The sequence below is a fragment of the Pipistrellus kuhlii genome, unplaced genomic scaffold, assembly GCF_014108245.1.
Source record: "Pipistrellus kuhlii isolate mPipKuh1 unplaced genomic scaffold, mPipKuh1.p scaffold_m20_p_6, whole genome shotgun sequence".
In the NCBI taxonomy this organism is placed as follows: domain Eukaryota; kingdom Metazoa; phylum Chordata; class Mammalia; order Chiroptera; family Vespertilionidae; genus Pipistrellus; species Pipistrellus kuhlii.
Genome location: NW_023425562.1, coordinates 15,442,329 through 15,456,493, shown reverse-complemented (window position 1 = coordinate 15,456,493; position 14,165 = coordinate 15,442,329). Strand labels below are relative to the sequence as shown.

At 54.2% G+C, this 14,165-nt stretch overlaps 1 protein-coding gene across 3 annotated transcripts in view; it reads left to right on the top strand.

The window, feature by feature from the left end:
- The window catches only part of ZBTB7C (zinc finger and BTB domain containing 7C), a 260,208-nt gene extending 258,236 nt beyond the window's left edge, over window positions 1-1,972 (top strand). For all 3 annotated transcript variants that reach the window (XM_036418693.2, XM_036418694.2, XM_036418692.2), the window contains one exon: window positions 898-1,972. In XM_036418693.2, coding sequence (XP_036274586.1) covers window positions 898-1,549 — 652 coding nt within the window. In that variant the 3' untranslated portion in view covers window positions 1,550-1,972. The remainder of the gene's footprint in view (window positions 1-897) is intronic.
- The last annotated feature ends 12,193 nt before the right edge of the window (window positions 1,973-14,165 follow it).

Below are 14,165 nucleotides of genomic sequence, written 5' to 3'. Positions count from 1 at the left end.
ATGTCAGCTGTCCTCTCAAGACCACCAGGAGGTGTGTTGAATGTAGGACAACACAAACCCACATTCTCTTCCTCAGCCCGGGGCCAGTAGACATTCACATCTGGGCCGAGGTTCAGCCCTGCGCAGAGAGGTCAGGTAACGTGCCTAAGGTCCCCCAGCATGTCAGTGGTAGGTCTGCAGCTGGAGCAGGGGCTCCCAAGCCCCAGTGTGAGCCCCACCCCACACCATTCTGTACCTCCGAATAATCCCACTTAAACCCTCAGGAGCTTTGCTGTGGATTAGGCTGCATTCTTGTTGCACCTGGCTCTTTTGTAAACCCTGGAATTGTCTGCAGACAAAGAGCAGAGCCCAGGCTTGGGATAAGAAAACACCACGCGGGAGACTTGAACGAGGTGTGCCTGCTTCTATAGCCTCCCAGGTCAGCCCTGAGGACAGATGGAGCTCTGCCGCTGGCTGGGATGGGCCCCAGGGCTCTGGGCCAAAGCACATGACACACTGGAGGGAAGTGGGCATGAGATTAAGGTGCAACCCAGTTTCAGAGGTCACTGCCCCACGGGAGGACTGAGGACAGACTGCTGACTTGTGGGGATGTGTGTCGCCAGCAGGCCTCTTCTCCTGTCTGTAAAGCGGCCCTGATAGACTGGGAGCTTCATCGCTCAGAGCTCAGCAGCAGGAGGGGCTCTGAGTGGGGGAGGTGGTTCAGGACCCTGCTCTTTCTCCAGCCCTCTGAGCCAGGTGACAGCCACCCCTGTTTGGAGTGGGGCAGTAGTGCCATTCCTAGGGTTTGAGACCAGGGCAATATAAGCAGGTTCTGGAGGAGGGGGTCTGGGGGGTGTGGGTTAGGAGTGGCTCCCGGCATTCTCTGCGGCAGGGACTAACTCCCGCTCTGCATTGCAGGCAGGACAAGCTCAAGATCCACATGCGGAAGCACACAGGGGAGCGGCCCTACCTGTGCATCCACTGCAACGCCAAGTTCGTGCACAACTACGACCTCAAGAATCACATGCGCATCCACACGGGCGTGCGGCCCTACCAGTGCGAGTTCTGCTACAAGAGCTTCACGCGCTCTGACCACCTGCACCGCCACATCAAGCGCCAGAGCTGCCGCATGGCCCGGCCTCGGCGGGGCCGCAAGCCCGCCGCCTGGAGGGCCGCCAGCCTGCTGTTCGGGCCCGGAGGCCCGGCCCCGGAGAAGGCGGCCTTCGTGATGCCCCCGGCGCTGGGCGAGGTGGGTGCCCACCTGGGCGGGGCCGCCATGTGCCTGCCGGGCCCCAGCCCCACCAAGCACTTCCTGGCGGCGCCCAAGGGCGCGCTGAGCCTGCAGGAGCTCGAGCGGCAGTTCGAGGAGACGCAGATGAAGCTGTTCGGGCGCGCCCAGCTGGAGGCCGAGAGGAACGCGGGCGGCCTGCTGGCCTTCGCGCTGGCCGAGAACGTGGCCGCCTCCAGGCCCTACTTCCCGCTGCCCGACCCCTGGGCCGCGGGCCTGGCCGGCCTCCCTGCGCTCGCTGGCCTCAACCACGTGGCCTCCATGTCTGAAGCCAACAACTAGGCTGGTCCTGTTGGCCCCGGTGCAGCTGCCCTGTCCTCTCTCCCAGCGGGCCCGCCTGCCCCATCCAACGGATCGGAACTTACTCCAAAATCACAAAGAAAAAAATAGATATATACATCTATGTCAGCAGCAATGCTATTTTCCAGGCCTCCTGAGGCAGCTGCCTTCCTTTTGCTTGTGTCTGAGATGGGCATCTCCCCTCAGCAGGGCCAGCCTCTCCCTGACTGTCTGGCTCTCACACAGGACTCACAGGGTCCCCACTTCGGAGGAGGCCCCATGCTGGGTGCTCCCAGCTGTGCCTGCAATGAGGAGGCTGGGCCAGAGGCAGGCCGGATGCAGCAGAGATGAGGGGAGGGGCCTGGGCACACACCTCTGGTTGAGCCCCACAGCCTAAAGCAGAGTCCCTGCTGACACTAACCCGATGGGTCATTTTTCCATCTCCAGAGGCCCTGGGATCCTTATGGCAAATGTCCCATTGGTAGGGAGGCCTCCTGGAGTCAGGAGCGAGGCTCCTGGAGTCCAGGCCCATTTTTCCTCACCGTCCGTGACCTTGAACGGGTCAGCTTCCTGTACCCCAGTTTCACACTACTAGCAAAGGGGGCTGGTGATTTGGTTTTTCCTCTCCCACCACCACCCACTTGTACATGCCTGTACCTCCAAAACCATTCTTGTGAGGGTAGCAGCGGATGAAAATGGCTGGAATGTGGGATTTAGTTGTATCATGCCCACTTCTGTATTAGCACAGGTGAGACATGTGGCCACACTAGATACCGGTGACAGAGAGAGAGAGCGGGGTGGGGATTGTCCACAGCTCACAGGCAGCTTTGGGGAAGTCCACACATTCCCCTGTTCTCTGGGCAGACTGCTCTGCATGTCTGCGATGACTTTTGCATTTACCTCTCCTCCATGCACTCCGTAGGGCAAGCGTGTCAAACTCGCAGCCCAAGGGCCACATGCCTCATTTATTTGGCCTGTGTTAGCCTTTGTGTTTGATATGCTTGCTATAGGGAGTCTCTTGGGACTCCTGAGGTCAACAATGAAGGGATGGGGACCCTGTCTTAACACCAGTCAACCGCCTGCCTCTTACTTTGACCCCTGGAAATAGACCAAACTCCTGGTTCCCCTCGTTTATCTGCTTTTCAGGTTGTGGGTTTCTCTTGGCTGCTTTTGAACACCCTCTACCCTTCCCTCCTGGGATGGAGCTGGGGTATGTGGCTCCCCTCAGGGCAGGAAGGCTGAGCCTTGGCTCTGACATGGGTCTGAGGGGCTCTGTGAGCTAGGCTGTCCACACACGCTCCCTGGTTCTCGAGTTTTTGTAGCAGGTCCTGAGAAGGAAGACAGCTCTGCTGGCCCAGTGCCTTCCTGATCTCTCCCCTCTCCTGCCTTCCATCCCTTTCCTTGCTGAGTCTGCTTTTGTCTCCCAGTAGCCAGGAAAGGAGGAGCATTCACCGGCACGGATTGCCCAGGCTGTTGCTCCCAAGCCCAGAGCCGTGCCCCTCCCCACCCCCACCCTGAGACGTGACTCTTCTCGCCTTGGCTTCTTCCTGCAAACACAACAAACAAAAAGGCCAGAGAAGACCACGGACTCTGTCACGCCCCCAGCGCCCCAGAAGACACCCCTGACGCCTCACACTCTCAGATGCCATTCCGCCCAGAGGGGATTGCTCCAGACACCCTCTTATCTTCACACATCACTGCCTGGACAGCGCCTCTGAGACTCCTGTCTCCATTCCAGACACTTGCCGACATGCCCTTGTCCCCCCAAGCCAGGGGGTTGGGGCTGACCCAAACTTTAAAAGAAAACAAGGGGAAATGAACCAATTGGAATCCAGTGGTATCGGGCTTGTGTTTTTATTTTGTAAAGGTAATGCCTTCTTATAAACTCCATTTTTTTCAGATGACTGGTTAGTTCTTTTTGTTTTCTCTTGGCTGCAGTTTGGAGCTGTACATTGTAAAATATCCAAAGATGCTGAGTACTGTACATTCAAGGAGGACTTGAAGCAAATGGGTTGTGGGGCAGGGGGTCATTTTGTTTTGTTTCCCTTTTATTTTTATTTTTTTGGGATGTTCCGATTTCCCTGTCTATCTATGGGAGAACTTTTGGATTTTTTTCTATTTATAACTTTTTTTTGTTTATGTGATTGCTTTATGTAAAATGACACTCAACAAAGTTTGCCTTAGTGATTCAAGGGACAATCCTCAGTAACTTTGGTCGCACGCCGCATCCTGCCGAGAAAATTCTCAGCTACTTTTCTGGCCTATTTATTAAACAGTATTCATTGACTTGATTAATTTCTATTGAAAGGTGACAGCAACCAGCCAATCTGTAGACATTCGTGGGTTAAGGTTTTGACGACTGGCTGTCATAAGCTTGCAATAATGTCAAAGACGCCTTTACAGAACAGCAGAACTTTTGGCCCTTACTTAACTGTTTGAAGGACAGTGTTTTGAGGGAAAGAGAGCTACACCTGCTCAAGGCCCTGGGTAATGTGGACGCCCCCTGCCAGTTCTCATGCTGATTGTCAGCGGGTGGTTGACTGATGGGGAGCCCAGCACTCAGTTCTTTAAAATATATTTTATTGATTTTTTACAGAGAGGAAGAGAGAGGGATAGAGAGTTAGAAACATCGATGAGAGAGAATCATCGATCAGCTGCCTCTTGCACACCCCCTACAGGGGATGTGCCCACAACTAAGGTACATGCCCTTGACCGGAATCGAACCTGGGACCTTTCAGGCTGCAGGCCGATGCTCTATCCATTGAGCCAAACCGGTTTCGGCAGCACTCAGTTCTTTAATGGTCTCCTGCATTTCAGCTGTGCGAGCCACTGTTTGAACATAAGCTTTTGCACATCTGGGAACCTGAGTGTGAGGTGCGTGCGCACGTGCGCATGTGTGTGTGTGTGTGTGTGTGTGTATGTGTGTGTGTGTGCACACACACTAATGTTCAGATACAGCCTGTGGTGTGTGAGCAAGGGAACATCCAAGTGTTGCTGACCATTTTTACACAACCAGCCCTGCTGGCTCCTTGGTGTGGTGTCTGGGGGGTCTGCGGGTGGCCCTGCTACCTGGGCTTCCTTTTTCTCGTTCCCCAGCACTGGAGTTGGACTTCTCACCTGAGCCTTTTCCCCAAACAGGGACTGCTGGATTCAGGAAGAGGTAAGGAAATGCACTCTGTCTTCGAATGGGATCAGCTCTACTCAGAACCCAAAGCACAGATTCTGAATGAAACTGTTCTTTGAACTGCATTTTCCAGATAACCAAAGCCAGCCCAGAGCCCATTTTTGGTTCCACTCCCGTTTCTTGCCATGTAAACTCTCCTGTAAATCTAGTGCCGTGGTCGGCACACTGAGGTTCTGTTGACTAATGAGTTTGCTCACCACGTGCAATGTTTCTTGGTACAAAGGGAAGGACGAGCCTGGGTTTCAAATTCAGACTCCTCTGAGCTGTGCGTCCTCAGGTTAACTACTTCTCTACTCTGGTCTTCACTCCCTCTCCTCTAATAAAGAGGAGGTTGAGTACATCAGTGTTTCTCCAAGTTCTCTACCCAAACACCCCTCAGCAGAGGGAACCAGCCCATTGGGGGCACGGGGGTGGGAGGGAGGAAGGCCTGGGGACTGAAAGAGCCCTAAGTAACCTTTGCGTGGTGAAGAGTCCTCTGAAGTCTCAGGTTTTGGCTCTGACCCAGGACTTGCCCTTCCAGAGGAGCAGGCAGGGCCACATCCCAACGAACATTTTCTCCCACCCATTCCTGCTCTCCTGGGACCCTGCCAGCCCTTCCTCCCAGAGGTCCTGTGAGCACCACTGGCTGTCCCCCGAGGGCACCCTCCCTTCTGAAAGCTGGGGGAGGTGGGCTTCTAAGAGAAAGAGAGAGGTGGGGCAGGGAGGCCTTGTCCACCACAGGCGCCTCTGCTGCAGAGTCCGTCCTTTCCAGGAGCAGCCAGGGAGGAGGCCCTGCAGGAGGGAAAAGCTACCTGCACACAGAGGCCCTCCGGGGACCTGGGTCCGATTCTGAAGTCAAGCATGTTACTATCCAGCGGCCCCACCTCCCAACCCCCCAGTGAACCCTCTCCTCCATGTGCCTCTTCCTGCCGCAGCTGCCCTTCCGGATGTAGGTGCCCTCCCCACTCTGCCCTCCCCTCTGTCCCTGACAAGAGCCACCCAGGGTGACTCACGGGCTCCCCCTCCTGACCTCAGCAGCCCCTGTGCCTCCTTCAGGCTGGAAAGAAACACCCTGAGCCAAGCAATGTCAGACCTCAAGCAGCACGTAGGGTGGCTGTTTGGACAGCTGGCCTTGAAATCAGACCAGTGGGCAGTCACCAGCCAGCTGGGGCCTCCTGCTCCCTCACCTCTCCCCACCCTGCACCCCGGATGCAGGAGGCCTATAGCCTCCTTCCCTCCTTTCAGGGTTGCAGTGCCGAGGACTGAGCCAAATATGCATTCCCAGGGATTGATGGGAAGAGGATTCCCTGGGGAGGCCCCACGCATTTTTCCTCCTTGCTACATCCTGGGCAGAAGTGTTCACTAAGCCTGTTTCTCTGTTTGTGTGACCTTGGTTGGTAGCACCCACGTGGCCTAAGCCAAAAAATATGGGTCCAGAAACGGCCTCAGAAATAAGGACAAGACATCGCAAATCCGGACAACCCTGGAAAGCCTGAAAACTGGTCACTTTACCTGCAATCAGACAGGCGCACACACATGCACACACGTGCACACACACAATCATCAGACAAATGATACCCAGGCTGATGTCATCCTCCTCGTAACCATAGGAGACGTGGCAGTGCATGGACAAGACCCAGCAAAGGCGTTTTCCCCACGGGTCTCCCCGCTGGAATATTTTTAACGCACACTCTCACTTTCACCCCTGTGGTTCCTCTATTTAACCACAAACTCTGGCCCTGACAACAGAAGCAAGTGAATAAACAAATCATTTTCTGGAATTAAGGAAGGAAGAGGGAGTGAATCAGACCCCTTTCGGGTGTTCCTCTGAAAACTAACAAGCACAAACCCTCCGAGTAGCCTAAGTGCCTTCTCGGAGGATTTGGACTTAGCCGTAGGTAGCGCACACCATAGATGCATGGCCCTGTTTGCATCAGTCAGAGTTTCATCAAACGCCAGAACACTCTAAGCAGCTAGAGTAGCAAAGGCATTTATTAAAGGGAACTAAGTCTCTCACAGAATTCCCACCAGGGCCAAAGAGCCAGGCCTGCAGGGCCACCAGATCAGCTGTGCAGGTTGCATACAGTGCCACCGGTGAGGAGTGCCCTTCACACCCTACACTGATTTGTACGTTTTTTTTACAATATTCATTAGATTTATATGTCATAGCAACTTGCCAGCAGATGGCAGTAATGTGTCTAGAAGGGGTTCCCTGGTCTAATTTTGCACAAAGTCCATGGCCTGGAAGCCAGGAAGCAGGGAGAGCCCCACACAGCAGCATCAGGCTGCTCCTACAGAGATGTGATTGCTGCTGCTGCTGCCGGGCGCAGACCCCACTCTCACCCCACTAACACGAGGCCTGCCCGGGACCCTGGGACTCCACTCTTCTCTCCAGAAAAACAGATTCCCCGTGTCTGGACTTGCATTGCTTGGTGCTGGTGCATCTGATTGGGAAAGCCATGTATCTTGATTGCAGATTGACTGAGAAAGTAAGCTTCTGGCTTCTACCTTATTTTCTCCTCCAGACAGAGTTCCAGGTGGCTGGGGAGGACTCAGAGACTCCCTTCAGTCTGCATTCAGACCCAGCCCTCACCCTGGGGACTCCTGCAGACTGGCCCGGGGCTCCTGTCCAGTGCGTACTGGTGTTCCTCAGCATCCTCCCTCAGCCTGTTTCTCTGTTTGTAAAAAGAAAGAGGTGATAGCATCTGCTTAAAGGGTCTCTGGTGGGGTACAGGGGGCACAGGAAACACCAGCCCTGCCTGCCACCTAGTGCCTCCTCAGTCAAAGTCCGTCTTCTTTCTTCTGCGATCCATCAGTAACATTGAGAACAGTGGTGCTTATTTATGTTCTCTCACCTTTTATTCTTCAAATAGAAAAGGAAGGAGGAGGAGGAGAAGTGGGAAAAGGAAAAAGGGGAGGGGCGGAGGAGGAGAGGCACTCCTTACTAATCCCAGTGATTATCCGAGTTGTTCTCTTGGATAATCTGATGATGGTGGTTAATCAATTGCCAGTTCCTGTGGGAAAGCTGGAGGAGGAAGTGACACGGACATCCTCTTTTTAAATCAGAATGTGGAGCTGATGGTTTCTCAGAGTTTGCTGGCCTGTGAAGCTGTTTGAAGGCACCCAGGGAGACCCACTCAACGGCAGAACTTTGATTACAGGTGGCTGGGGCCTCCTCTCCAGATGCTGCCCAATTACAGCCCAACCTCCCTGGGCTCCCCAGCAGGGACCTCCCTGGGCTGACAGCCGTGGGCAGTGGTGCCTGCGCTGCATGTTGAGGAAAAGGAATCACAATAGGATCCTAAGGATTAGGCTTGGGAAGATGGGAAGAATCATCAGCACTGCCTTTTTTTTGGCCTGGCAGCCAGGCTCCTGCTCTGGCCCCATGCCTTACAGGGCTCCCCGTGGGGCATGGAATCCGAGGAGCCAGGAGCCTGTGCCCATTATGGACAGAGCATGGGCAGGGTACTTGGGACCCTCTATTCCCTGTTCCCAGCACCTCCATGGACCTCTCCCAGGTGTTTCTTCCTGAGGGCAGGTTATTGCTGGCATTCCTCTGCCTACACTGAGGGGTAGCCAGCGCAGGAGGAGGGAGGTAGGGTGGAGCGAGGGGGGGCCTGTTCGTGGGGAGGATGGAGAGTGCTTGGCCATGTGGATTCAGTGTTCACATGCAAGACCTCTCAACCTCAGTCTCCCTTACAGAGCAAGGGGCAGGAAGAGGAGAGGCTGGGGGGCTGCCAGCCAGCAGATGGGCTCTGCCCCACCAGAACCCCAAGGATCTGAGGGTCTAACTGTGATCTGGCTTTCCAGGTCTCTGTGCTTGTCAAGATAGAGAATAGAACAGAGTTTATTTAACAGCTTGATAGCTGGATTTCTGTATTTAAATATTTATTTTTTTAAATTATATTTTTACTGATTTCAGAGAGGAATGGAATGATGTTTCCTACATGACCCACACTGGGGATCAAGCTTGCAACCTTGATATGTGCCCTGACTTGGAATTGAACCATGACTTCCTAGTTCATAGGTCAATGCTCAACCACTGAGTCACACTGGCCAGGCTGGGTTTAAATATTTAGACATGACACGTAGACTTCTATCTGTATTCTAGCTCATGTAGGGAAAGCTATAGGGAAAGCTGTGGTGGTCCCATAAGTTCTATAAAAGAAGGGCAGGGGGTGTAAAAGTCCAGCAGGTGGTGGGAATATTGGGGGGTTGACACTGCAATTGCACTGACTTCACTTGAAGTTGCCTGCTCTTTGTTGAAGGAGCCAGACACGGAGTGCCAGCAAGAAGGTGTCATTTTCTCCCATCACTTCCCTTCACCCAACTCTGCTGGGTCTTCCTTCTCTGACTCTCCATTTCCAGAAGAACCCATACATTTTCTGGGCATGTTCAGTAAAAGAAAAGTCTCATTTCCAGTCATCTAAACAGCCCAGCCCAATCCAACATTAAAACTTCCCTCTCACCCATCACTGCATTCCCTTCCCAAGGTCCTTCATGCAGGCCCTGGAGCAGTGGGGACAGGAACAGGGACTCTATTCATCTGTTCAGCTGCTATAACAAAGTACCACAGACTGAATGGCTTATTAACAACAGAAATTTGTTTCTCACAGTTCTGGAGGTGGGAAGTCCAAGATCATGACGCCAGCGTAGCCCAGTTCTGGTGAGAGCCCTCTTATGGTGTGCAGATGACTACCTTCCTGCTGTGTCCTCAATAGCAGAAGGCATGAAGAAGCGAGTTCTCTCATGACTCTTGCAAGGGCACTAATTCCATTCAGGAGGACCCCACCCTCATGACCTCACCTAACCCTAATTACCTCTCAAGAGCTCTACCTCCTAATACCATCACATGGGGGTCGGGTTTCAACATACACATTTGGGGTGGGGCGGGGGGGTGGGGGAGAGACACAAGCATTTCGTCTACAACAGTTGCATTTCACTCCTCAAACACCAACCAGCTATTGTTTCTGGCTCCTCTGGGGGTCAGCAGAGAGGAGAAAGGCAGGAAAAGGGTAAGGTGGACAGTGCCCTCTTCTTAGCATTTTGTTCTCTCCCTGTGGGGAACTCCAATCTTACGCTGTTCCCTGATGAAAAAGAGGCCCCTCTAGCTGAGTTCCTAGAATACTAACAGTATCCCCACAGACCAGCCTGAATCCCGATGGAAATGACAGAGTGGAGACGGGCTTAAGCCCCTTTTGCATGCCACTTGGAGCTGCACTAAACATTCCCCTGCCCAAAGGCAGGTCTTTTCAATTGTATGAGCAGTCCTGTGTCCCAGCATTGGTCACTCCGTGAATGGAGACAAATGGCAGAAGGGGTGTTGGTGCCTTACACACGTTTCTGCAGGCTCCACAGGGTGACCAGCTGGATTGGAGACATTCTGACCTTTAAAATTCCCTTCCCTGGGGCAGGGCTATAGGCCCCGGTGAAAATTAATTATAACCTCCAACTTGATTTTATTTGGACATCAAAGACGAGTGCCTCTTTAATCTTTATAGTGAGACATACATAACAGAGAGCTAACAAGAGTACTGTGTCTGGGGACTCGGGCAGGCCATTCATTCTCCTTTGAATGTAGCTGTCAAGGTTCTTGTGTACGAGCCAGAGGAGACTGGCAGGGAAGGAGGAAGCGGATTTATTGGAAGGATATTGCTGCTCAAGGGCTGACGGGAAGTTGGGAGCATCAGAAAACAGGGAGGAAGCAAAAGGGACAGAAGGTCACCACCAACACTACCGGCGTGAGAAGCTGCCGCTCCATGAATGTGGCCCCACGTGAGCGTCACCGCCTCCAGATGCAAAGTCCCAGGCGGGAGCACCCATGTGGCCAAGGTGACAGCACAGGTCCCCCAACTTTAGCTGCTAAGAGGCCCTCTTGGCTTCCGCTCGCTTTAATGCTCACTGAAGGAGGCTCTCCGAACTGGAGAGTGACTGAATGCCGGGTCCCCCAAAAGTGACAGAGGTCAAGCTCAGTCAGGGCATGTGGCCTGAGAGCCATGGTCACACTCCATTACTCTCACATGTTCATGTGAGAAAGAAGCATCCCTGTGGCTTCAGGTGCCAATAGCAGGGGCCAATCATGGGTTTTGAGCATTTGTGTTTCAAAGCCACTTCTTTATGATTTGGGGATTTGGGTACGTTTCCGTAATCATTTGTCATTTTTAATCCTTCATTCCCACTGCCCAGGATAGACTGGTGGCATTACCAGCAATTAGAAGGCTGGTTCTCAAGCCTTGCTCTGTCACTGACTCTCTGTGCAACCAGGAGAAAGCGACCTCAACCCTAAATCTGTATTTTTCTCGCCTGGAAAATGAGGGGGAGGAGGAGACGATCCCCAAGACTTCTTTCTGCTCTCACACAGAAAGGGCCATCTCATCTCTCTCCAGAACGGAAGCTGCCTGTGACGCAGGATGTGCATAACTTCAGGTTGTCTGATGTAAATATTACTGAGGATGACTCCACTCTGGGGCCAAAAACACCCACTGGAGATGCCGTTCAAGTCAAATTACCAAACAGCACACAGACGGGCTCCTGCTTTCATCGCTCCTAAGAGGGACATTTGCTAAATCTTATTTTCCCACATATCCATGCATCTGTGCTGACATGCAGGCACAGACGCACACACACACATGTTCCTTTGTCATCAACATGGTGGCTTAGAGTTGCGTGTGTAACTGTATCTGTAAAAAGCTCCTTTGCGTGGGTTGTGCCTCACCCAAAGGGTCAGAACAAGCTCCTTTTCTTTCCATTCACACTGCGTCTTCCCTTTGTTCTCTGTGTGGCTATGTCTTAGCCATGACGGTGGACATCTGGGGTGACTGCTATGGAAGGTGGGGGAGAGGAGGGACGGTGGGAGTGGAGTCTGAGGAAGGTTCCTTTTGAGGTGAACACTTGCAGGAGCCTAAATAGATATCTGCACCTGGTTCCAAGTTTTGTCTGAAGATAAATCACATTTTTATGACCCCAGTCAATGCTGTAGCTTGATTTCTGCAGGGAGGCCAAGTTCCCAGCAGCCCCCGGGGGCGCTGTGGAGACAGCCCTGTGGAGAAGTGTGTCAGGGCAATGGCAGGGCAATGCCTGCAGGGATGTGGGATCCCCAGTGGGGACCCCGGCCCCGTGTCTTCTCTCAGGACCACTCTTCCACCAGTCCCTGTACAGAATTCTTAGTGCTAAAAAGTGTGTCCACGAACCATGCATATTATTCTATAGAAAATCCACAGACTTATCATATTAGTGGCCAAAACGTCTGCATTGCAAGTATTTTGAAATCTATCCCAGGCCCTGGTTTTCTGAGATTCTCCCTGGGCTCTCCGACTGGCCCTCATAGCAGCTGGCAGGTGGGAGATCCTCCAGCCGCCCTGGGAATTAGGTCCAGAAGAGCAGGATCTGGCAAAAAGCATGCTGTGGTGGCAGGGCCCAGGGACAGAGGCAAGGTGTGGTGAGGTCACCCAGTCACTCCCAGGTGAAGGGACGAGAAAGCAGCCCATCAATGTGCTGCGTGGTACGTGCCCTTCAGTGGCTACAAAAAGCAAGATGCATGACTTGCTTTCCAGCAAGAATTCAGCAGGGATCTTTCCTTATGTGAGTTGCGTGGGAAAGCTGCCCCTGTAGGATCCCAGCCTCTGACCTATGTGGGATCACTCAAATGAAAATGGGGCTAAGCTTCCACTTCCACCAACGGCCAACCAGGATATCTTGGACCTAGCCTTCCACTGGCATCATGTATAAAATCTGGGGAAATTTTTTAAAAAAATACATTTTTATTGATTTCAGAGAGGGAGAGGGGGAGAGAGAAACATCATTGATCGGCTGCCTCCTGCACGCCCCACACGGGGGATCTAGCCCACAACCAGGGCATAAGCCCTGACTGGGAATAGAACAGTGGTCCGCGCTCACCACTCCGCCTGGAACCTCCTGCCGTGGCTGATGGAGTCTGCGAATGCTCCATCATCAACATCGCCCTGACCCTGGAGCGGAGCAGGCACCAGGACTGGGGTTCCAGGCACATCCCTGGGAGGAGTCTGCTCTATCTAAAGCGGAGGCTCTAAACGGGAGATATCCCTCTGCGACGCCCCTCCTCGCCATCCCCTCCAACCCCTACCTCCTCTCCCGCCTCCAGGAGCAGCCCCCGCGCGCTCAGTGCCCAGGCGGCCAAGGCGGGGCGCTGGACCAGGGCAGCAGAGGAGGGGAGGGGACAGGGAGAAAGAACTTGGGAAGGAGCCCAGCCCCGCCAGCCCAGCCCAGCCCCAGCCCTGCTGCGCCCCCGTGTGGCCTTCGCGCGCATCTGCGTGGCTCGGGAACAAAGCCCACGGCGGCGAGGGCGGGGCCGGAGCGTGGGCCCCTCCTGAGGGTGGAATCCCAGGCTGAACGAGCTAGGGATCTCGGGCTCTCAGGCCCCGGGTCCAGGCGCGGGTACCCCTGGGCGGGCTGACGCCCCAAATAAAAGAAACCACGATTCTAGACATGGCTGCTGAAGATTACTCTCAGGAGAGCAAATAGGGAGGGGAGACAGAGCTGTGATGCCTCACCCCCTGGGAGAGATCCCCCCCGTCTTCCGCCCTCCTGCCCCCTGCCCCCCTGCCCCCCTGAAGCGCCAACCCCAGCTCTGGTCAGCGGGCAGAGTTTGAGGACGAGAGAGGGAAGGGCGCGTTGCCTGGGAATGGGAGCTCCTGGTGGCTTAGGAGGTCCCGCAGAGCCATGCTGGGTAGATGGCCGCAGACGCAGCCCCCCGCGCCCCCCACCCTCTCAGGCCTGGGCTTGGACAGAAGTTAGTGGAGGCGCAGAGAGGCACGTGGGAGTGTCCCCCACCCAGGGCTCATGTGCATACGGTTCACAAAGACACTGAAAACCTGGTAATATCCTTTCCTCCTTCCTTTCTCTCTCTCTCTCTCTCTCTCCCTCCCTCCCTCCCTCCCTCCCTCCTCTCTCCTCCTCTCTCTCTCTCTCTCTCTCTCTCTCTCTCTCTCTCTCCCTCTCTCCCTCCCTCCCTCCCTCCCTCCCCCCCCCTCTCTCTTCTCTTTTGCATTCTTTGAAATATCAGTGAGCAGGCTGATGACTGCACCGGCCTTTCATACGTCTATGACTTCAGTTTCCACTCTTTTAGCTCCAGCTGAGCTGGGGGCAGCAGCCGAGAGAACACCTTTGCAGACGGAGCCTTAGCAGAGTGAGCGGAAGAAGGCCACCTACTATGTGCTGGGCCTCTGCCCAGCCATCTCTTGCCCGGATGGAACATTCCCAGACTCCATTGGCCACACCACAATGCTACAGGAGGAGGATGGAAGTGGGTGGACTCTGTCCCATTTCTCCTCTTGCCAGGGCCAAGGTCAAAGGCACTCAGTCTGCACCAGGGAGTCTTCTGAGAAGCACGCTGGTGCCATCTCGGTCCCAGCGCCTGGGCCCGGGAGCCCTGGGGTTCAGGCTGCATGGGCGTCTGGGCGCCACTCCAGGGGCCTCTGT